Raw genomic sequence first — 17,075 nt, forward strand, 5'->3', positions numbered from 1 at the left:
GTCTTACAATGACCCTAAAAATATTTTCCTAGGCCTTCTTCAATTTTCAGTTTTTGAAAAACACAAAATCTTGTTATCTGAACAGAAAAAATATATTTTTTAAACAAATACACAAAAACTAATTTCAAAAACTAATAGTATATTTTGTCATATTTGTTAAGAGAAATTTTAGTTACAAAGCCATCAACTATTTTTCTGATAAACTTCATACAAGTTCAATAGTAAACTCCATATAGATTTTCCAAAGATAATACATAAAACATCCAAGTTGTTATTTGTTTTTTTGACATGGTTTTTTACAAGTTTAGAGCCCTCAACTATAGATTTAAAACATAGATCAGATGATCTTCATCAGGATCAGAAACAGCCTCAGCCATATATCCCTTCAGCAGCAGTTCATTCACGGTTCCTCAACTAAAAGCATGCAATAGATCCATGTTGAACTTCTTAATCTCTCCCCTTCAGCCGATATGCCAGAATCTGAAACAGCAAAGTAAAAGTAGATGATTGTAGCATGTGAAACTAACCAAATAGAGAATGAACTATGAATCTCCTATAAATATTGATGCAGTACATATTTCTTTGGGAAAATATCAGATAAATGGGAAATAGAAAAACTAATTGCAAATCAGTGACAACTATGTCCAATGCAACTAATTCCAAAATTTCCATTAATTTGCATTTAGTTCCCCTATTTCCCATTTAGTTGATATTCTTTCACCTCTCTTTCCACTGCAATTGAAAGCAAATGTCTTTTGGAATGGAGTCCTTAAAGAAAAATGACTTCTAAAAATTAATTTAACTACAATGGGATGTTCAATTACATGCATGGTCAGATTACAAGAGAGGTCAATTAATAACAAACAAAAAGCACGTGCCCATATTTGTGAAGTTATACGCACCAAATGGTTCGGAATTGATGCCCCATTGGGTCGGAGATCTGCCAAAGGTTCCGGCCCTTGCAAAATTTGGAACACAACTTGGTTTTCCATTGAGGTTAAAGGGTCAAGAAGGGTGGACTGCAGATCATTGGTATTCAGCTGCTTCATCACCATTAGTATTTCAATATCATCAGCCCGTAATTGTGTCTCACGAGCAACATACTGTGCATATACAAGCATCACACATGCAATAGAAAGTTATACAAGCGTTAAAAGCGTGAAAATAAATTATATTTAGAGTAGGTAAGCTCTGCCAGCTCTACATGTAATCACTACTTTGCTAATGATGGTGTGTGATTATGAATATTTTCTGTGCTCCTAATTGATGAAGTGTACGGAGACAATATCTCATATCTATGGAGTCGTGGAGATAGATGGTGGAGAGAATTCTTACTTTTTTAAGGTGTTCAACTGAAAAGCGTGGTGGGCAACAGAGGTACAGCTGCTGCAAACTTGGCATTCGTTGTTTGTCCAAAGACGTTAGCATGAGATGAACATCTAACTGCAAAATAAGAACCCTTAGAATTGCAAAGATTATGAAGCCACACAGAAATTACTATGTGATTCAAAAAAATACAAAAGAACTAATTGGGAATGTTATGGCATCAAAACTGAGTATTCAAGAAAACCTTTCTGGATGACATACTGTTCACTCACAGGTGAACTAAACTCTGACTAAGTTACTGATCCAACAATTTAGCTATACCTTATCATCATGCTTCTTTAAGTTCGCAGGACCAAAATATTTAGTCAGTTTCATTATGCGGGTGTTCCGGACACTCTTGCTCCGAGCAGCACCTCCACCCCAAGCAAGAATTTCAGGGTTTCGCACAGGCCCAGAAGAAGCAGCTTTGCCTTCTTTGTATGCTTCTAAATCATTTTCAATAGCTCCACCATCTGAAGTTACAGCTGATAGAGAAGGCCGGGATGACTGAGCTCCTGCCCTTCTCTTGTATCTCCTCTGCTTAGTTTCTGTTCCACGCTCATCAGTTGATGATGAATCTTTATTCTCATCATGATTATTTTCTTCCTCGTTATCTTCAGATCCTTCAGGCTCTGCACCTCGGTTCTTTCTTCTTCTTCTAGAATAAGCATTACCATTGCGTGGTAATCTTGCATTGGATGCAGAAGCTGTATCTTTACCTTTTTGGCGCCTCGTTACCAGTGCTTCAGATTGTCGTTGAAAAATTTGAGCAATTGATGCTTGAATCTGTCCAACAAAATATTGTATATATATGTGTGAATGCTAATGCACCCTAACTCAAAACAAGGAATTCAGACACAGAAAAAGGCTCAACTTATTGATTAAACCATTCAAAAGAAAACCTAACAGGTTCTCTAGAATAGATTCCAAAAAAAAAAAAAAAAAAATTACATATTGATCATAGTGATGGTGACTTCTAGAAGTTATAATAAAGAAAAGACCACTGCTTAGAGAGAGGGGGGAGAAAAAAATTACATATTGATCATAGTGATGGTGACTTCTAGACATGGCAAGGAATGATGAAATTTCAAGTTGCTTTATTCTTCATGTCACTGAACAGATTTTCAGATGTTCTGGAGAGGGAAGGGGGGGGAGTGTTAACTCCACTTCGCATTATGACCAGACAGCCCTTGAGGATTAGTACAATGTAGTCATGAATATATATATATATATATATAAATCAAACTCACAATTCCGGCACCAATGATCATGATGCCTGCAATTTGCCTACTAAATCTCACAAGCTAAGATGACCTCTCCATAAAGGCATTTAATTAGGTAGTGAGCTCTGATCAGAGAGAAATTCAAGCAGTGCCAATTTGAGATGTTATAGGCAGTGTGATGTGGTTACAGCACCATATTTATCCCATTTAGTGTGTCAAAATGGTGCAAAAGTGCGAGCAAAATGGTGTGATGTAGTTACATCACCTCATTTGAAACCCTAGTCCCATTTAGCGTGTCAAAATGGAAAAGTACGAGCAAGCTAGCATGGAAAACATGCATCTTCAAACATTAAGCACTTATTCTCACATCTTACCTGCTTATTGCGAGTCTTCTCCTCTTCATGAAAAGCCAATTCCTGAAACCAGATATGAAGCAAATAAGTGAGCAACTCTCATTACACTACATGGAATGTGAATAGCAAAGTACTTGGGCCAAATCATGGACATAGTTCTACCTCCTCCTCATACTTCTCAATATCATTATATAAACTCTCAATCATGGCATCAAATCTTGGATCATCTCTCAAAGATCGTCGACTGGCACAATGTGTGCGGCAAGCAGGACACTCATTGTTCCTGTAACAAAAGGTCAATTATCAACCTAAACAACGAAAATATAATTGTTATAGAATTTAAATTAACTCAAACACACACTATATTCGTCAAATCTAAAAATTCAAATTGTTAACTGAATCAAATAATGATTACAATGTAGCAGTTCTGTTACATACCCCATACGCATCGACTTGTCAATGCACTCCCTGCAAAAGCGGTGCAAGCATTCCATAACAGTTCTTGTTTTCTTAATGATCCCTGCAAAAATAAAATAAATTAGTTTTACCAAGTTGGTAGTGTCATGGATGTTGAGCAAAAAACAATCACGAAAGCCATTAAGAAGGAAGTGAGATGGAGAGTTTCCTTAAGGTGATTCCCTGACAAAAGCACCTACTAGTGGATTAACATGTAGAATGAAAACAAAATCAGCAGTAGAACATCAGTGTTGCACTGATCTTTGACCTCCTTAGAGAAGAACAAAAAAGAAAATCTAATGACAAGCATACATACAAGCATCCGCGGCATAAGGATACACCATATGGAAGAAACTGAGACTGCAACAACTAGCAAGCATGTAAAACGTGGAAAAGCACACTTGAGATTTGGTCCTCAATCAAAAATTTCTGATGATGCAGAGACACAAGCACCATAAGATATAAAGACTAAAAAAAATTCACAAGTCGAGTAAAAACATTGAATTTCTAGACACAATCTTAGGGAGAACGACAAATGGGGTATGCCATTACAAAAGACGTAAATAATACTAATGATATGAGAAAATAATTAATCACCTGTGCAAGCATAACAATGAATCTATATATTGGCAAGGAGATGCCCTTGGCATCCAGGTGATTGCCTGAACCGCAGGTGAAGTGTAACATGTAATGCACAATATGTATTGCATTTTTATTATTAAACTCGCCATTTCTTATATGACTTTGTAATTTGGTTTACATTTATTCATACATAGATTCATACATGAATTTTTGGAAGATTCTAATGGGAAAAAAACTCAGAATTTGAAAGAAAATAATCCAATTTACAATCCAGAAGAAAATCTTCCTCACCACAGTACTTCAGTGTAAGGCCAGCATCAATTGGGCTATTAAAACAGTAATCATAACCAACATCCAAGATAATTGTGATAATTTCATTGTTACATTAAGTCTTCCTCATTCAACATGCTTATGATAGTTGACCCAGTTTTAACCAACATATCATCCCTAGTTCCAACAAACATAAAAAAACCATAAACACCACAGCACTGAAAGCTAAAAAGATAACAATGTTGTTAAGCATGGGCTTTTCCATTAGATCATGAATATCTTGATGCATATGCAGCAAATCTGATGCCTCATAACTCTGTTCTATTGTACAGTGGGATTGCACCATGGAGACTACTTGGACACCAGTTGTAAGAATATTAAATTCCAGTAGACTCATCATTAAAAACAAAAACATGGATCTCATACTAAACTGCAGAATTGTTTCAGAAATGCACGAGACTCCAATATGATAAAGCCTTATTCCAACTAGCTATGATCAGCAACATGAATCTTCTTCCACATTGCAGGAAGCACAAAAGGATGATAAGGACAAGATGAGTTGACAGGGAAGGTGGGAAAGTGTAATTTTCCCTTTAATTTAAGAATTACCTCTAAGTTCTTACTGAAGAAATGAAAACAGAAAAGTATCACCAATTGCAGGAATTTGGTATCATGATCTTTATCGATTGGCAATTATGGTAACATGTTTTGACTGCTCTTTTTACTATTTACCCTCTTTCTTCTCAATTCTCCAATGTGTATAACTTCACAAATCATATTTAATGGATACAAATACCAATTTTTACATTTCAATATAGAAACACATTTTCAGTTCTCACATTCCAGTAAAAGATTCCAAGCACACGAGAATGAAAAAGGACAACAATAGTACCTAGCTATTTTGGACATGGGACATGAATGCCAATGTATAAACAAAGATGCAGTAAAACATTTGCACTTATCACATCCTGAAAAGGGATTTTTACAGTATCAGAGCATAGTAACAATACCTAGACAAATTGGACATTGTACATAGGTACGAAGGGCTGGTAACTGCACAAATAGCCATCTGCAAAAAGATTAATAGATCATACCATTCATTAATAAATCTCACATTGATCAAACAAGATTAGCTATCATTCCAGCTCTTGGATAGAAGAGCAAACATGAGCAGCTTAGTCATGGTTGTTTGACAATGGGCACACAAGTTCTAGGAAGAAAAAAGAAGACACCACACCAATTTAACAAAGGATAGGCTTTTTAAGTAGGTGTGAACATGTTTTCTACATGCAAATATTTATAATTGAAAAAGATAAAAAAGAAGGCAAGTTGCTTCCTGTAGGTTAGACACCATGCTAAATTGGTAGTAATGCGACTATAGTTTAGATCTTTGGGTAAGATTAGAGAGAGTAGAACAATTAATTGCAGTACTTGTATGGAGACTAATAATTCTTCTTGTTATTTCCCTCATCACCATATAAGCATAGATAAAGTTCGTAGCACAGACATGCTTCACCAGCCACTATTGATTCAGGTCAGCTTTAGGATACTTAGAATGATGCCAACTACAATTTGTTATGTGGTGGTTTAAATCAAGGGAAAGTTTTAGGTTTAGGTTTAGGTTTTTAGCAAGTCAGAAGGAAATTTATAAGCTTTCCAGATAAAAAAAATGTTGAAATTGAATTGGTAACCAAGGTGATTAGTGACCAAAAGGATAGGGGAAAGGGTTAGGGTTAATTAGGGCTTCCAAGCTATGTTTTGTGAACAAATACATTCTGTTTAGGGACTAAGACCAATAGCTAGTGAATAGTATCTAAGATATTTTATGTTAGAGGAGGAGGAGAAGAAGAATATTCTGAAGGGCTTCGCTCTCACAAGGTTTAACCAAAATCACACAAACACAATCTCAAGTTCTAATTTACTTGAAATCCTCTTGCATGAATAATCTCAGTTGGGCCCTCCAAAATCTACTAGGAAAATATTTCGAAAAATAAAAATGAAAAACTTAGACCACTAACAACATTTGAGAGCTCATAAATGGGTACTGCTAATAGCACCCGCACACCCGCACAATTTCTTTGGACCCCCCCTTGTAAAGACTCCAACCACCTAATTTCAAATTTTGTAAAAATTCTTTCTACACCCCACTTAATATGAAAATAACCTCCACCCTCTTAAACACTAACGCTAACCCTAACCCTAACCCCAACACCACCAAATCTGGCCACCACCCCTAGCTCTGACCACCCTCTCATGTCCCTCTTCGGCTCCGACTGCCACCCCCTAGCCCCTCCCCACCCCCACAACCACCCCTTAGCCCCTTTTCCATCCAACGGTAGTGAAATCGCAACATAAAGAGAGAAGTTGCAAGAAGAGAGAGAGAGAGTGTGTGTCATGAGCAGAGAGAGAAATTGCAAAGGTGGGGTTGCGGTGGTGTGGGTTGTGAGGGTTGGGGGTTGCGGGGATGGGGGTCGTGAGTGGTGGCGGTCATGGGGGTTGTTGGGGTGGCGATCATAGCAAAAGGAGGAAGAACTAGGTGTGCACAAGGGAGGACAGGTTGGGGAAGGCTAGGGAGGGGCGTGAAAGGGCTATGCAAGGCTTGAGAGGGGTAAGGAGGCTGGGGAAGGGTTGAGAGGTGGCGTCCAGAGCTTGTGATGGGCGAGAGAGGGTGACTGGAGCTGGTGGTGGTGGTTGGTGGTTGGGGTGGGGTTAAAGTTTGGGAGGTTAGGGATAAGGACAAAATTGGACTTTTATTATAAGGTAAAATTGTAATTAAAAAAACTGAAAAGTGGGGAGTCCAAAGAAATTGCTGGTGCTATTAACAACACCCCCATAAATACTGAAATAATCATCCAATAACATAACTTGCCCAAACTACCACCTACATCCAATAAAACAAGGTATCAACAAGCTACGCTTGATTCATGAAAATTAATAAAGCATTTAAACAAATAAATAAATAAATAAGAGCTATACCAGCAGGATATTTACCTGTAGATAATATAAAATCAAACTTACACAACCCAATAGTCAATTACATAAGGTCCCAAATAGGCCAATTATGATCTTCCCAATTTGTCCTTTCATACTTGCATAATGTGCATTATTCTCTCCACATCTGCAGAACTTAACCTTGAGTTTTACAGTGTCGTAGACTTCTAGTATAAGAAACCATGAGCATCAAACTCACATTCTTGGAGCATAATATCCCAAAGTTAATTAAGTACTATTATCCATTTCAAAAACAAGAAGCCGTTGTTTTCCACAATGTTTCCTAATCCATATGAGAAATGAATTCAGTGATTTATAGCATCTAGATCAAAAACCTCATCAATTTAATCAAAATTCAACAATATTCTCTTTCTTTGCCTTGACTTCTAGACTTTAGCTATATGTTCATCTTATTCTTGTGTTTCTATTGATATAACCCGGATCTCACAAAAAAATCTTCATATTCACGGCAGCAAGTAAAGCATTTTGATTTATATTATTCTATTTAAATACATAATATGATAAGAAAGAACAAGAGGTAAATAGGAGAAGAAAAAGAATCTGGAGAAAAGATAGGAAAGAAGACAAAAGAAGAGCGCAGAACCAAGAGAGGGAGATACGAACAACAAATGATAGAGAGAATAAAATATTACAAAGAAAATAGAGAAGAGAATACAACAGAGATGATATAGGCTTTTGAAAGCCTAAAACCTCAGAGACTTACTAAAACTAATCAAAACCAACAAAAAAAACCTAATAGGCCTCTAATTCTATGATTAAAACCATCAGAAGTCCTAAAATAATGAAAAAAATAGTAAGAATGTTTAAAATACTCCTGATACGCATAAAGACTTGAAAACATTAATCAACTTATAAACTTCCGGTGAGTCCCACGTTCTGCTAGATGGCCCGGTCAAGTGGGTGTTGGCTAGAACATGTGAGTTTGTTTCCCAGATATTGCTTAGTAGCCAAGTGGGCCTAAGGGCACTCAAGTGGGCCTGACTACCTTAGTGCACACAAAAAAAGGCAATGTTTTTACCTGATTTTGGCAACTTTACTCTAAATACCTGTATTCCTATTATCATGTACTAGCACTATAAATGCTCCTTTGTAACTCCATTATTTCTGCTTGAGACCAATTGAGACTGATATTGTTGAGATCAATATAGGGAATTCATGCGATTGAAAGAAAGAGACTCTTGTAATTCCTCTATTGAAGATCATAATGAAACCAGAGTAATTTTGTGGATGTAATCCTTTGTTTTGAGGTGAATCACGTAAATCTTTGTATGCTACTTGTTTGTGTTTGATCTACCCGTTGTTTGTACATGTGTATTTGCTTAAGTGAAAGTTTTGTGATTATTCCATGATTGATATCAGAGTGTTGGTTCCTAGTACAAGAACCATGATGGAAGAAGTAAGATCGAGATTAAAATATTCAATGGTTCAAACTTTGAGTCATGGAAGATGCGAATAGAGAATTATTTCTACCAAAATGATCTTTATCTTCCTCTTGAAGGAGTCTCAAAGAAACCAATAAGGTTTACCCTCATAGCGTCTGTCATGTTCAATATCCAGAATAAGAAAAAAAAACACTGAAAAGTTTGATGACTAGTCTATCATGGATGTATGAGAAGTGCTCAACCATGAACAAAGTCCATCTGATTTAGCCAATATATTGAAGCCAATCCAAGAGGAATTCAGTCCATAATGCAACATGAAAGGACCTTTTACGAATTAAAACACCAGAGAGAAAAATATGTATGCCAAAAGCAATAACATCAAAAAAGACATCCATTTCCAGTCAGCAACAAGTAAAACCAGCAAAATTAAAGCCAGAGTTAGTCAACACATAATCTCCATAAATGCTTGTAAGAGTAAAATGTAGAGACAAAGTGCATAGAGCAAAAAAAGAAAATATAAAAAATTAGATAATCAAGGCAAGGCATTTAATGAAGGGAGAACAAAGCAGAGTCTTGTAATTATTGCCCAAGAAAAATACAAGACAAGTGCACATGAAGGATTTAGCTGCTAAGGGGAATTCTTTCTTTGAACTTGGAAGCCAAAAAACTGCATGGTAGCATATTCAAACAAGTTGGTCAAAACCACATAAAAATCTGTTAATATGTATGCAGAATGAGCATATTCCAGAAACCATATGAAGTTGGAAAATTAAAAATATTTCATATAGCACAAACTTACAAACACAACACAATAATTGAGATTTTTAGAAGTATAGACATTTGATAGCAGGCAATCATTAAGCTAACTTAAATTGCAACATGCAACAACTTCTCACGCATTAAGTCAAATAAAATAGAGAGTTCAAATGAAATAAATCAACCAAACATCACACCGAAATTCACTTAAACAAATTACCCAGACACTCCATAGTCCATATACACGTATCAATACTCATAAATTGTCGTAACAAAAAGCAATATTTAGATGTATCAACTCATAAACCAGAGAGAGACACTGAACACAGAGACATAAAATAAAGTAAAATACATGCAACCCAAGCACAATTCAAAACGAAGCCCATACAAACATATATATATATATATATATAGAGAGAGAGAGAGAGAGAGGGAGTACTCGGATAGTTTCGCAGGGTCATCAGACGAGCGGCTTCCATCGGAATCTGAGAAGTATCGATCGAACCCACAATCAATCAACACACAAACACCAAATCATTCATCCCAAATAACTGTAATTCATCCATAAATACACTGTCAAGCGTGAAGAAATCAACAAACACGATACGTTACCCTCTCCTTCTGGGTCATCTCCTTCTTTCAGTTCTTCATCGTCTCGCTTATCTTCTTCATCATCTTCTTCTTCTTCTTCTTCAGCTCCTCCTCGTTCAGGCCGCGATTGTTTGCGACGGTAGTGCTGTTGCAGAGAGTCGTCATCGTGAAGAAGATTCTCTGAAGATGAGTTACGCTTCTGAGCAGGCATTGATGCTTCCACCCAAACAAACTTCGTTTTCTGGGTTTCCTTCTCGTCTCTTCTCTCTGTCTCTGCGTTTGTTGATGATTGAGAAAGCCAAATAGGGGAAGAACAAATCGATCACTGCTGTGCTTCTCTTTCTGCGTGGAGAGAGAAGAGAGAAGAGAGAATAGAGAGAGAGGGGTAGAGAAAGAGGTATAAATTGGAGATTCAGTTGGGTTTTTTCAATTTACGTATATATATTATAGAAAATTATTTGGTATATGTATGTGTATATATGTACATAGCAACTGTAGTAAAATATTTTTGCAGATGAATGAAAGAAATGTTACGGCAGAAGAAAAGCATATGTGGACTCACTGGACAGCCTCGTGTTCTTTGGGGGCTTTTTTGTCTTTTTATATAGTTTATTACTAATACAGAAAAAAAATTATTTTATGTAACTGCTAGTATGTGATTCCTATGTAATTGAGAGTTGACAATCCTTTCATTAATTATTTATCCGGCAATTCTGTGGTGTCTACCGACGTGAGCCTCTCCGGCAATCTCTATATTTTGATCTCTGAATCTTTCTAAGGGTAAAGATTTCTCTCGAACAATCTCATCTTTGCCCTTTTCACTTCTCTTCTATCTATTCGACCATCGCAATTACTCTATTTTTATTAAGCCAAACACTTCAATCATCAATTACAAACAGAATGAAATTAGAGAGGAAATTTGATTTAGTTTTCATAAAGAAATTGAAGGATTCGAACATCAGATTAACACCTACATATGTGGATTTGCAATTAGAGAAGGGGTTAGTTTTTCTTTTCTTTTTTTTCTTTTTTTCTCAATCTATCAACCGATCTTCAAAATCTATTTTTTACAATAGTGAACAAGTTAATAAATAAATGATTTTAAGATTTTTTAAAACAAAAACAAAAAAAAAAACAAGAGAGTTTTCTACAAGGGTTTCTAGAGAGAAAGGGAAAATCGGAATAGACATACCCATCAAAGGACAGCGGGAGGGGAAAGGTAGTAGGAGGCTAGAGCATAAGTATTCATCAAGGGTGAAGATCTCTCTCTCGATCTTCTTTGCCCGACGGAGAAGAGATGGGGGGGCCCGTAGTAGTGGTGGATAGGGACGATGGTAGATGGGTGGATGGGAAGGGCACGAGTGAGGGTGGAAAGATAGGAAAATGTAAGATGGGTTTGTTTCAGCTTCGCTTCACTTCTATTTATTTATTTTTTCCTTTTTTTCTTTTTTGGTAAGTTTTGCACTAAAACAATGTCGTTTTGAGACTCTACTAGAATCCACTACAATAAAGGATTACAGAGGATCCGACTCATACATTTAACCACTTAAGCTTGAGTGTAAAGTGATTTCTTGAATTTTACATTTACCATAAGCCAACTAATAAATAAAAGATACATTATATTAGTTCGGTCTGGGAACATACTATTTACTTAAAATATAGATTTTTTTTTAAAGATTTTGTTAGTAAAAATTATTGTTAAGCCTTGATCGACAAAGACTTAACAATAATTTTAACCAAATAGCCAATGAGTAAATCAAACGACTATGTAAAGATCTTAATGCCTTGAAAGTACATTTTTTTTTTTGTTTTTTGGAACAATTAACAATTGAAATAGTGGAGTAAACACAGAAACGTTTCTAGCGAAATCTTTTAAGTTTACAAGATTACAAACTGTTGAAAGCTACTCCTAAAAATTAAAATAATCTATTCCTAAGAATTAAGGTAGACTATTCCTAAAAATAAAGAAAAAGACTTTGCTAAGTTTAATAATCTCTTGATGTCCTTCTGTTTGCATCTTTGTTGCCTATTTATAGACTTCAAACCGAAAGCCTTCTCTTTGTGACTGCTAGAAATATTGTTACCATCAAACCACATTTCTTTTGCATGAATATCAACCACATTCCAATCTTCCAAATTCTAATCTTCCACTTTCCACATATCTAGCATCATGGTTGTAAACTCCATAACTGCTCTACGTTGCCACTTCTTCAATTATGCCATATATTTTTGGAATCATTGCATCCTGCAAAAGCATTATAAGAAACAATAATAAATATAAATATAATATTGAAATATCCCCATAATCACTTAAAAATATAATTTATGATCTGAATCGACAGATCAAAATCGACTAGCCACAATAAATAAAATTAGATCTAGCAACAAATGATAGCCACAATCGATAGGCCATAATCAATAAGATTAGATTTGGCCACAATTGACAGAAGAATATTTATGGTGCAAACATATCCCTACTAATGTTATTTAAGAAAAATAATGACAAATAATTTTCTAATAGTAGTTCAAGTCTTTGAACAAATGCAATTAACTATTTTAGAAAAAATAGTCCTCTATAGTTGGTTATATTTTACATTGTTTAAATTTTTTCAAAATTTCAAACTTTAATAACTTTTTATTTACATTTCCATTTTTTGTGAAATTTATATTTTTAAAATTCTATTGACAAGATCTTTCAAACAAGATCCATGAATATTATAAAATTCTAAAGAAAAAAATTCATGAAATTTTATTGTGTTCGTTGTTACTCATGGTGAAATTTCCCTCACTTCCTACAGAGTAAAATTTCACTCTAATGTTGATGTGCAATCAATACAATATATTTTTTACATAGGAAAATCTAAAATTGATTTTTAATTGCAAAAAATTAGGTCCTTCATTCTAAATTTATTACTAAAAGATTCAAATTAAAGGTTCCAAAATAACAATATTTATTTATTTTTAATGTTAAATCAGTCAAATCTCACTGTATATATAGTGAAGTTTCTCTAACTCTACACGATGAAACTTCATTGTACAAAATCAATGAAAAGTATTGTTTTGAACTCTAAAAGATAAAAATATCAAGCTCAATTGCAAAAGTTAGGTCATTAATTTGAAGAAATTTCACTAGTTTGAGCTAGTGCAATTGCATAAGTCAAGTGAAATTTCACTGGCATCAGTCAGAAATTGATAGACTTAGTGAAATTTCACTGATTGAAACAGTGCCAGTACACAAGTCAGTCAAATTTCACTGACTTAAGCAAGTGCAAGTCAGAGACTAAGTCAATAAAATTTCACTAATTGAAACCAGTGCAATTGCACAAGTCAAGTGAAATTTCATTGGCATCAGTCAAAAATTGATAGACTTAGTGAAATTTCACTGATTGAAACAGTGCAAGTACACAAGTCAGTCAAATTTCACTGACTTAAGCAAGTGCAAGTCAGAGACTAAGTCAATAAAATTTCATTAATTGAAACCAGTGCAACTGCACAAGTTAATGAAATTTCACTGACTAATTGTCACGACCCAAACCCGCCCCTATAGGTTTAGCATCCTAACCGGCCAGTAATCCTTGGATTACCGAAGGCCTCTGAGTAAATAAGCATATAATAAGGGGCTAGCGGAAACAAATACATAAATATAGTTGTCCAATGAGCTGTGCTGACTTATATGAAATAGAATATTTAAAACTTTATATACATAGTCAAAAGTCAACCATACATTATACCCACACACATTAAAGTATTTGAAGTACAGCCAACAAAATTACATCAAGTCATATATATATACAGGACCAACAGAACTTGAACACAGGACACTTCGAGAACCTCCACGTGAGGCACAATGGCTGGCTGACAACAGAACACTGATCCAGACAAAAAGTCTCCAGACTTGAACTCCAGAATACTCACCTATACATATATATATACAAACAGTGAGCTAAAGCCCAGTGAATAACATTAAGGTAAAGAGGTTAGTGAACGAAATCCGAACATATCATAAACAGAAAACAGATCATAGCATAATCATTCTCATATCAGAACATAATAATGGCACATCCCATAGAACACATTACAGAACGTCTTCCGACTAGAGTAACCGGTTCCGGATACCGATTAAACACATATCACCACAATGAAGTGGCTAACAAGATCTCGTAATTACTTGTATGTCATGGACCCGCATTTTCATGCCGTCTCCCATGACTTGGGACTATCTATGGATGCCATAATAGATTTCAAACATGGACTATTCGTTCACGAAAACATATATCATTTCAGAAATCATAGCTTATCACATTTCATTTGGAACATAATTTCATATAAACGTATCTTTACGATAACGTTACTCACAGTGGTTCCAGTAAGCGGTCAATCAATCTTCGAGTCTTCACCTACAATCACAAAATACATAACACAAGCATGTCTTATCATTACACATTCAAGTGGCCATTAAGGTTTAGCTTTCATTACATTGGTTCTTATTCTTTCTTATCACATTGCCTAAAACACACACACACACTTGCAGTCTCGGAACTTTGTACATTCTTCACTTAGTGTGTTTCTAATCCATAACCTCATTATCAAAGCTTAATTAGGCCTTAAGAATGCCTAAGATGCAATGAGGATGTCAAAACATGAGTTAGAACACTTAGGCAAATTTTCTGAAAATAAAGACCCCGCTCGAGCGTAGACTTCCTCGCTCGAGCGGACATGCAAAATGAGAGGGGTCGCTCGAGCGAGACTTCCTTCGTTCGAGCGATCTGCAAACTTGGAAAAAAGTACTGGTTGGTCTCAATTTACGCTTGAGCTACAACTTACACGCTCGAGCGGACATGCAAAATGTGAATGGTCGCTCGAGTGCACATTCCTTCGCTCGAGCGATCTGTAAACGGCATGAAACTTCTGGGAGCTTGCAATTCACGCTCGAGCGGACTTTTGGTCGCTTGAGCGGAGTGCACACACTCAGAGTGGTCGCTCGAGCGTGAACTCCCATGCTCGAGCGTGGATGCAAATTCTGGAATTTTCAGATTTGATCACCAAGCTCAAAACTCGAATTCAACTTTACAAAACACATCTCTTAGGCCCCAAAACTTGAGATAACATAGTAAACTTGTAAAACATGAAGAATTTAGGATCATTTCATAAAATCATGGCCCAAGGTTTTGCCAAAAACTCACATTCCATCTTGAAATTTAAGAAACAAAGCATGCATGTAAAATCTTTCAAACTCTTTTATTCAAAACTTAAGAAACTAGCAAATTGAGCTCATAAGCTCCATGCATGTGAGAAATTCTCTTGCAAAACATGAACTTAAGTGATTAACATGGCAATTCTAACATGCAAGTACCAAATAACTTACTAATATAGCTTAGATGCTCAAAATCAAACTTAAATGACAACCTCTACATAAAATATACACATGCAAGTGGAAGTATAGTCAAATCCTCCATCCTCTTCACAACCATATGTAAATTACATGCAAATGATCCTAACAACTCCATGAATGCATCTTTATAACACAACTTCTTAATGAATTATGGGTTAGGTGCTCTCCAAAAGCCCTTAATTACACAAGATCCTTGCCAAACTTGAGCTACTCTAGCAAAATTCTTCACTTCTTCCTTGAATCCACACTCTCTCTCTCTAAATCGAGTCTCACTCTCACTCTAGAATGTATTCTCAGATTTTTGCACTAAGGGGGATGAAGAAATGAGCTCAAAATGAGCTTAAGGCTCATAAATAAAGCTATGATATTACAAATGTATTAATTGGATTATTAAGCTAGTCAAACGCAACTTAATGAATTGTTCTGAATCAATTTTTAATAAAATTTTCCATAGTGTTCTAAAAATTCCAAATAACACATCGGTGTAGTCAATTTCGGTTTCGAATGCCGATAAGGCGTTCAATTTACATATTAATGTGGAATTTCAAACAGATATTTCTACAAGTGACAAATAGAAAGCCAAACCTCATGCAATCTACACAATAATCCCGTAATTTATTTTATTCACTTAATTAACATCCTTAATTACTGATTAGTAGCTAATTACGGGTTGGGGTAATTACACTAATTCTAATGAAAATATAAAATCAAACATCAAAAAATAAAAAACACAGATCAAATAACATAATCAAATATTTATCAATCAACAAAATATAAATCAACCAGATCAGTGATAGGTAAATGGACTTGGAGAGAGGCTGAAAGAGAAAATAAATGATGAAATCAACTAGATCTGAATCAGAGATGTGTAAACGATAGTGAATGAAGATTGAAAGTAGAGATAGTTACAGTGAACGACAATGGAGCAATGTTGATGGATATAACAATGATAGTAGAAGTGGTGGCGGTGATAGTTGATACAATTATAGCGACACCGTTGATGCCATAGATTTGAAATTGTTGATCAGATAGACAGAAACCAAAAAGAAATCTAAAAGAGAAAGAGAGAACTAGAAGAAAAAAAAGGAGAGAGAGAGAGAGAAAAAGAAAAAAAGAACTACGTATCAAAAAAAATTAGAGAGAAAAATTCGGATTTCTAGGTTAAAAAATGTATTTTGGACCATGTGTGTACAAGTTTGTCCTTATTAAGGATGACCACAATGCGGGTTTGTGGTTGATTTGTCATCTCCTGTCCTCGTTTTCAAAACCCACCTCCATCCCTGCCCTAACCCTGCTATGGGTGGAATTTTTTAACCTCATCCCCGCCTCCACAAATATCCGATACCCGTGAATACTCGACCACATTTCAAATAGCTAAAAAAATTGATAACCATTTAAATTTTTAACATACTAAATAATTTCTTTTATTTCTATATATATAAACAGCGAGACTTTTATGATTATTATTTATTTATATTTAAATAGGACCACAGTCTTTTAGTATTCCTTTTTTAGATCTAATTATATAATATATATACATATATATATATATATTATTTATTAATATATATTATTAATTATATTGGATTGGGTTTGGATCGAGGGAGGCGATACCTATCCCCACTCCATTCCCATTGCGAGTGACTAAAATATAATCCACCTTCGCCTGACATAAGTGTCAAGTTCGATAAAA

General features: G+C 35.2%; 1 protein-coding gene across 1 annotated transcript; it reads right to left on the reverse strand.

The window, feature by feature from the left end:
* Nucleotides 1-166: 166 nt before the first annotated feature.
* LOC114307394 (putative E3 ubiquitin-protein ligase RING1a) lies at nt 167-10,552 on the reverse strand. Its single transcript, XM_028252799.2, has 10 exons — nt 10,012-10,552; nt 9,839-9,884; nt 5,260-5,318; nt 3,380-3,461; nt 3,104-3,224; nt 2,963-3,004; nt 1,648-2,151; nt 1,336-1,443; nt 903-1,103; nt 167-480 (listed from the first exon to the last, which is right to left on the reverse strand). Exons 1-10 carry the CDS (start codon nt 10,199-10,201, stop codon nt 448-450), a joined length of 1,386 nt encoding a protein of 461 aa, XP_028108600.2. The 5' UTR covers nt 10,202-10,552; the 3' UTR covers nt 167-447.
* Nucleotides 10,553-17,075: the final 6,523 nt, after the last annotated feature.

The sequence above is a fragment of the Camellia sinensis genome, chromosome 8 (genome assembly GCF_055761805.1).
Source record: "Camellia sinensis isolate YWXY chromosome 8, ASM5576180v1, whole genome shotgun sequence".
Lineage (NCBI taxonomy): Eukaryota > Viridiplantae > Streptophyta > Magnoliopsida > Ericales > Theaceae > Camellia > Camellia sinensis.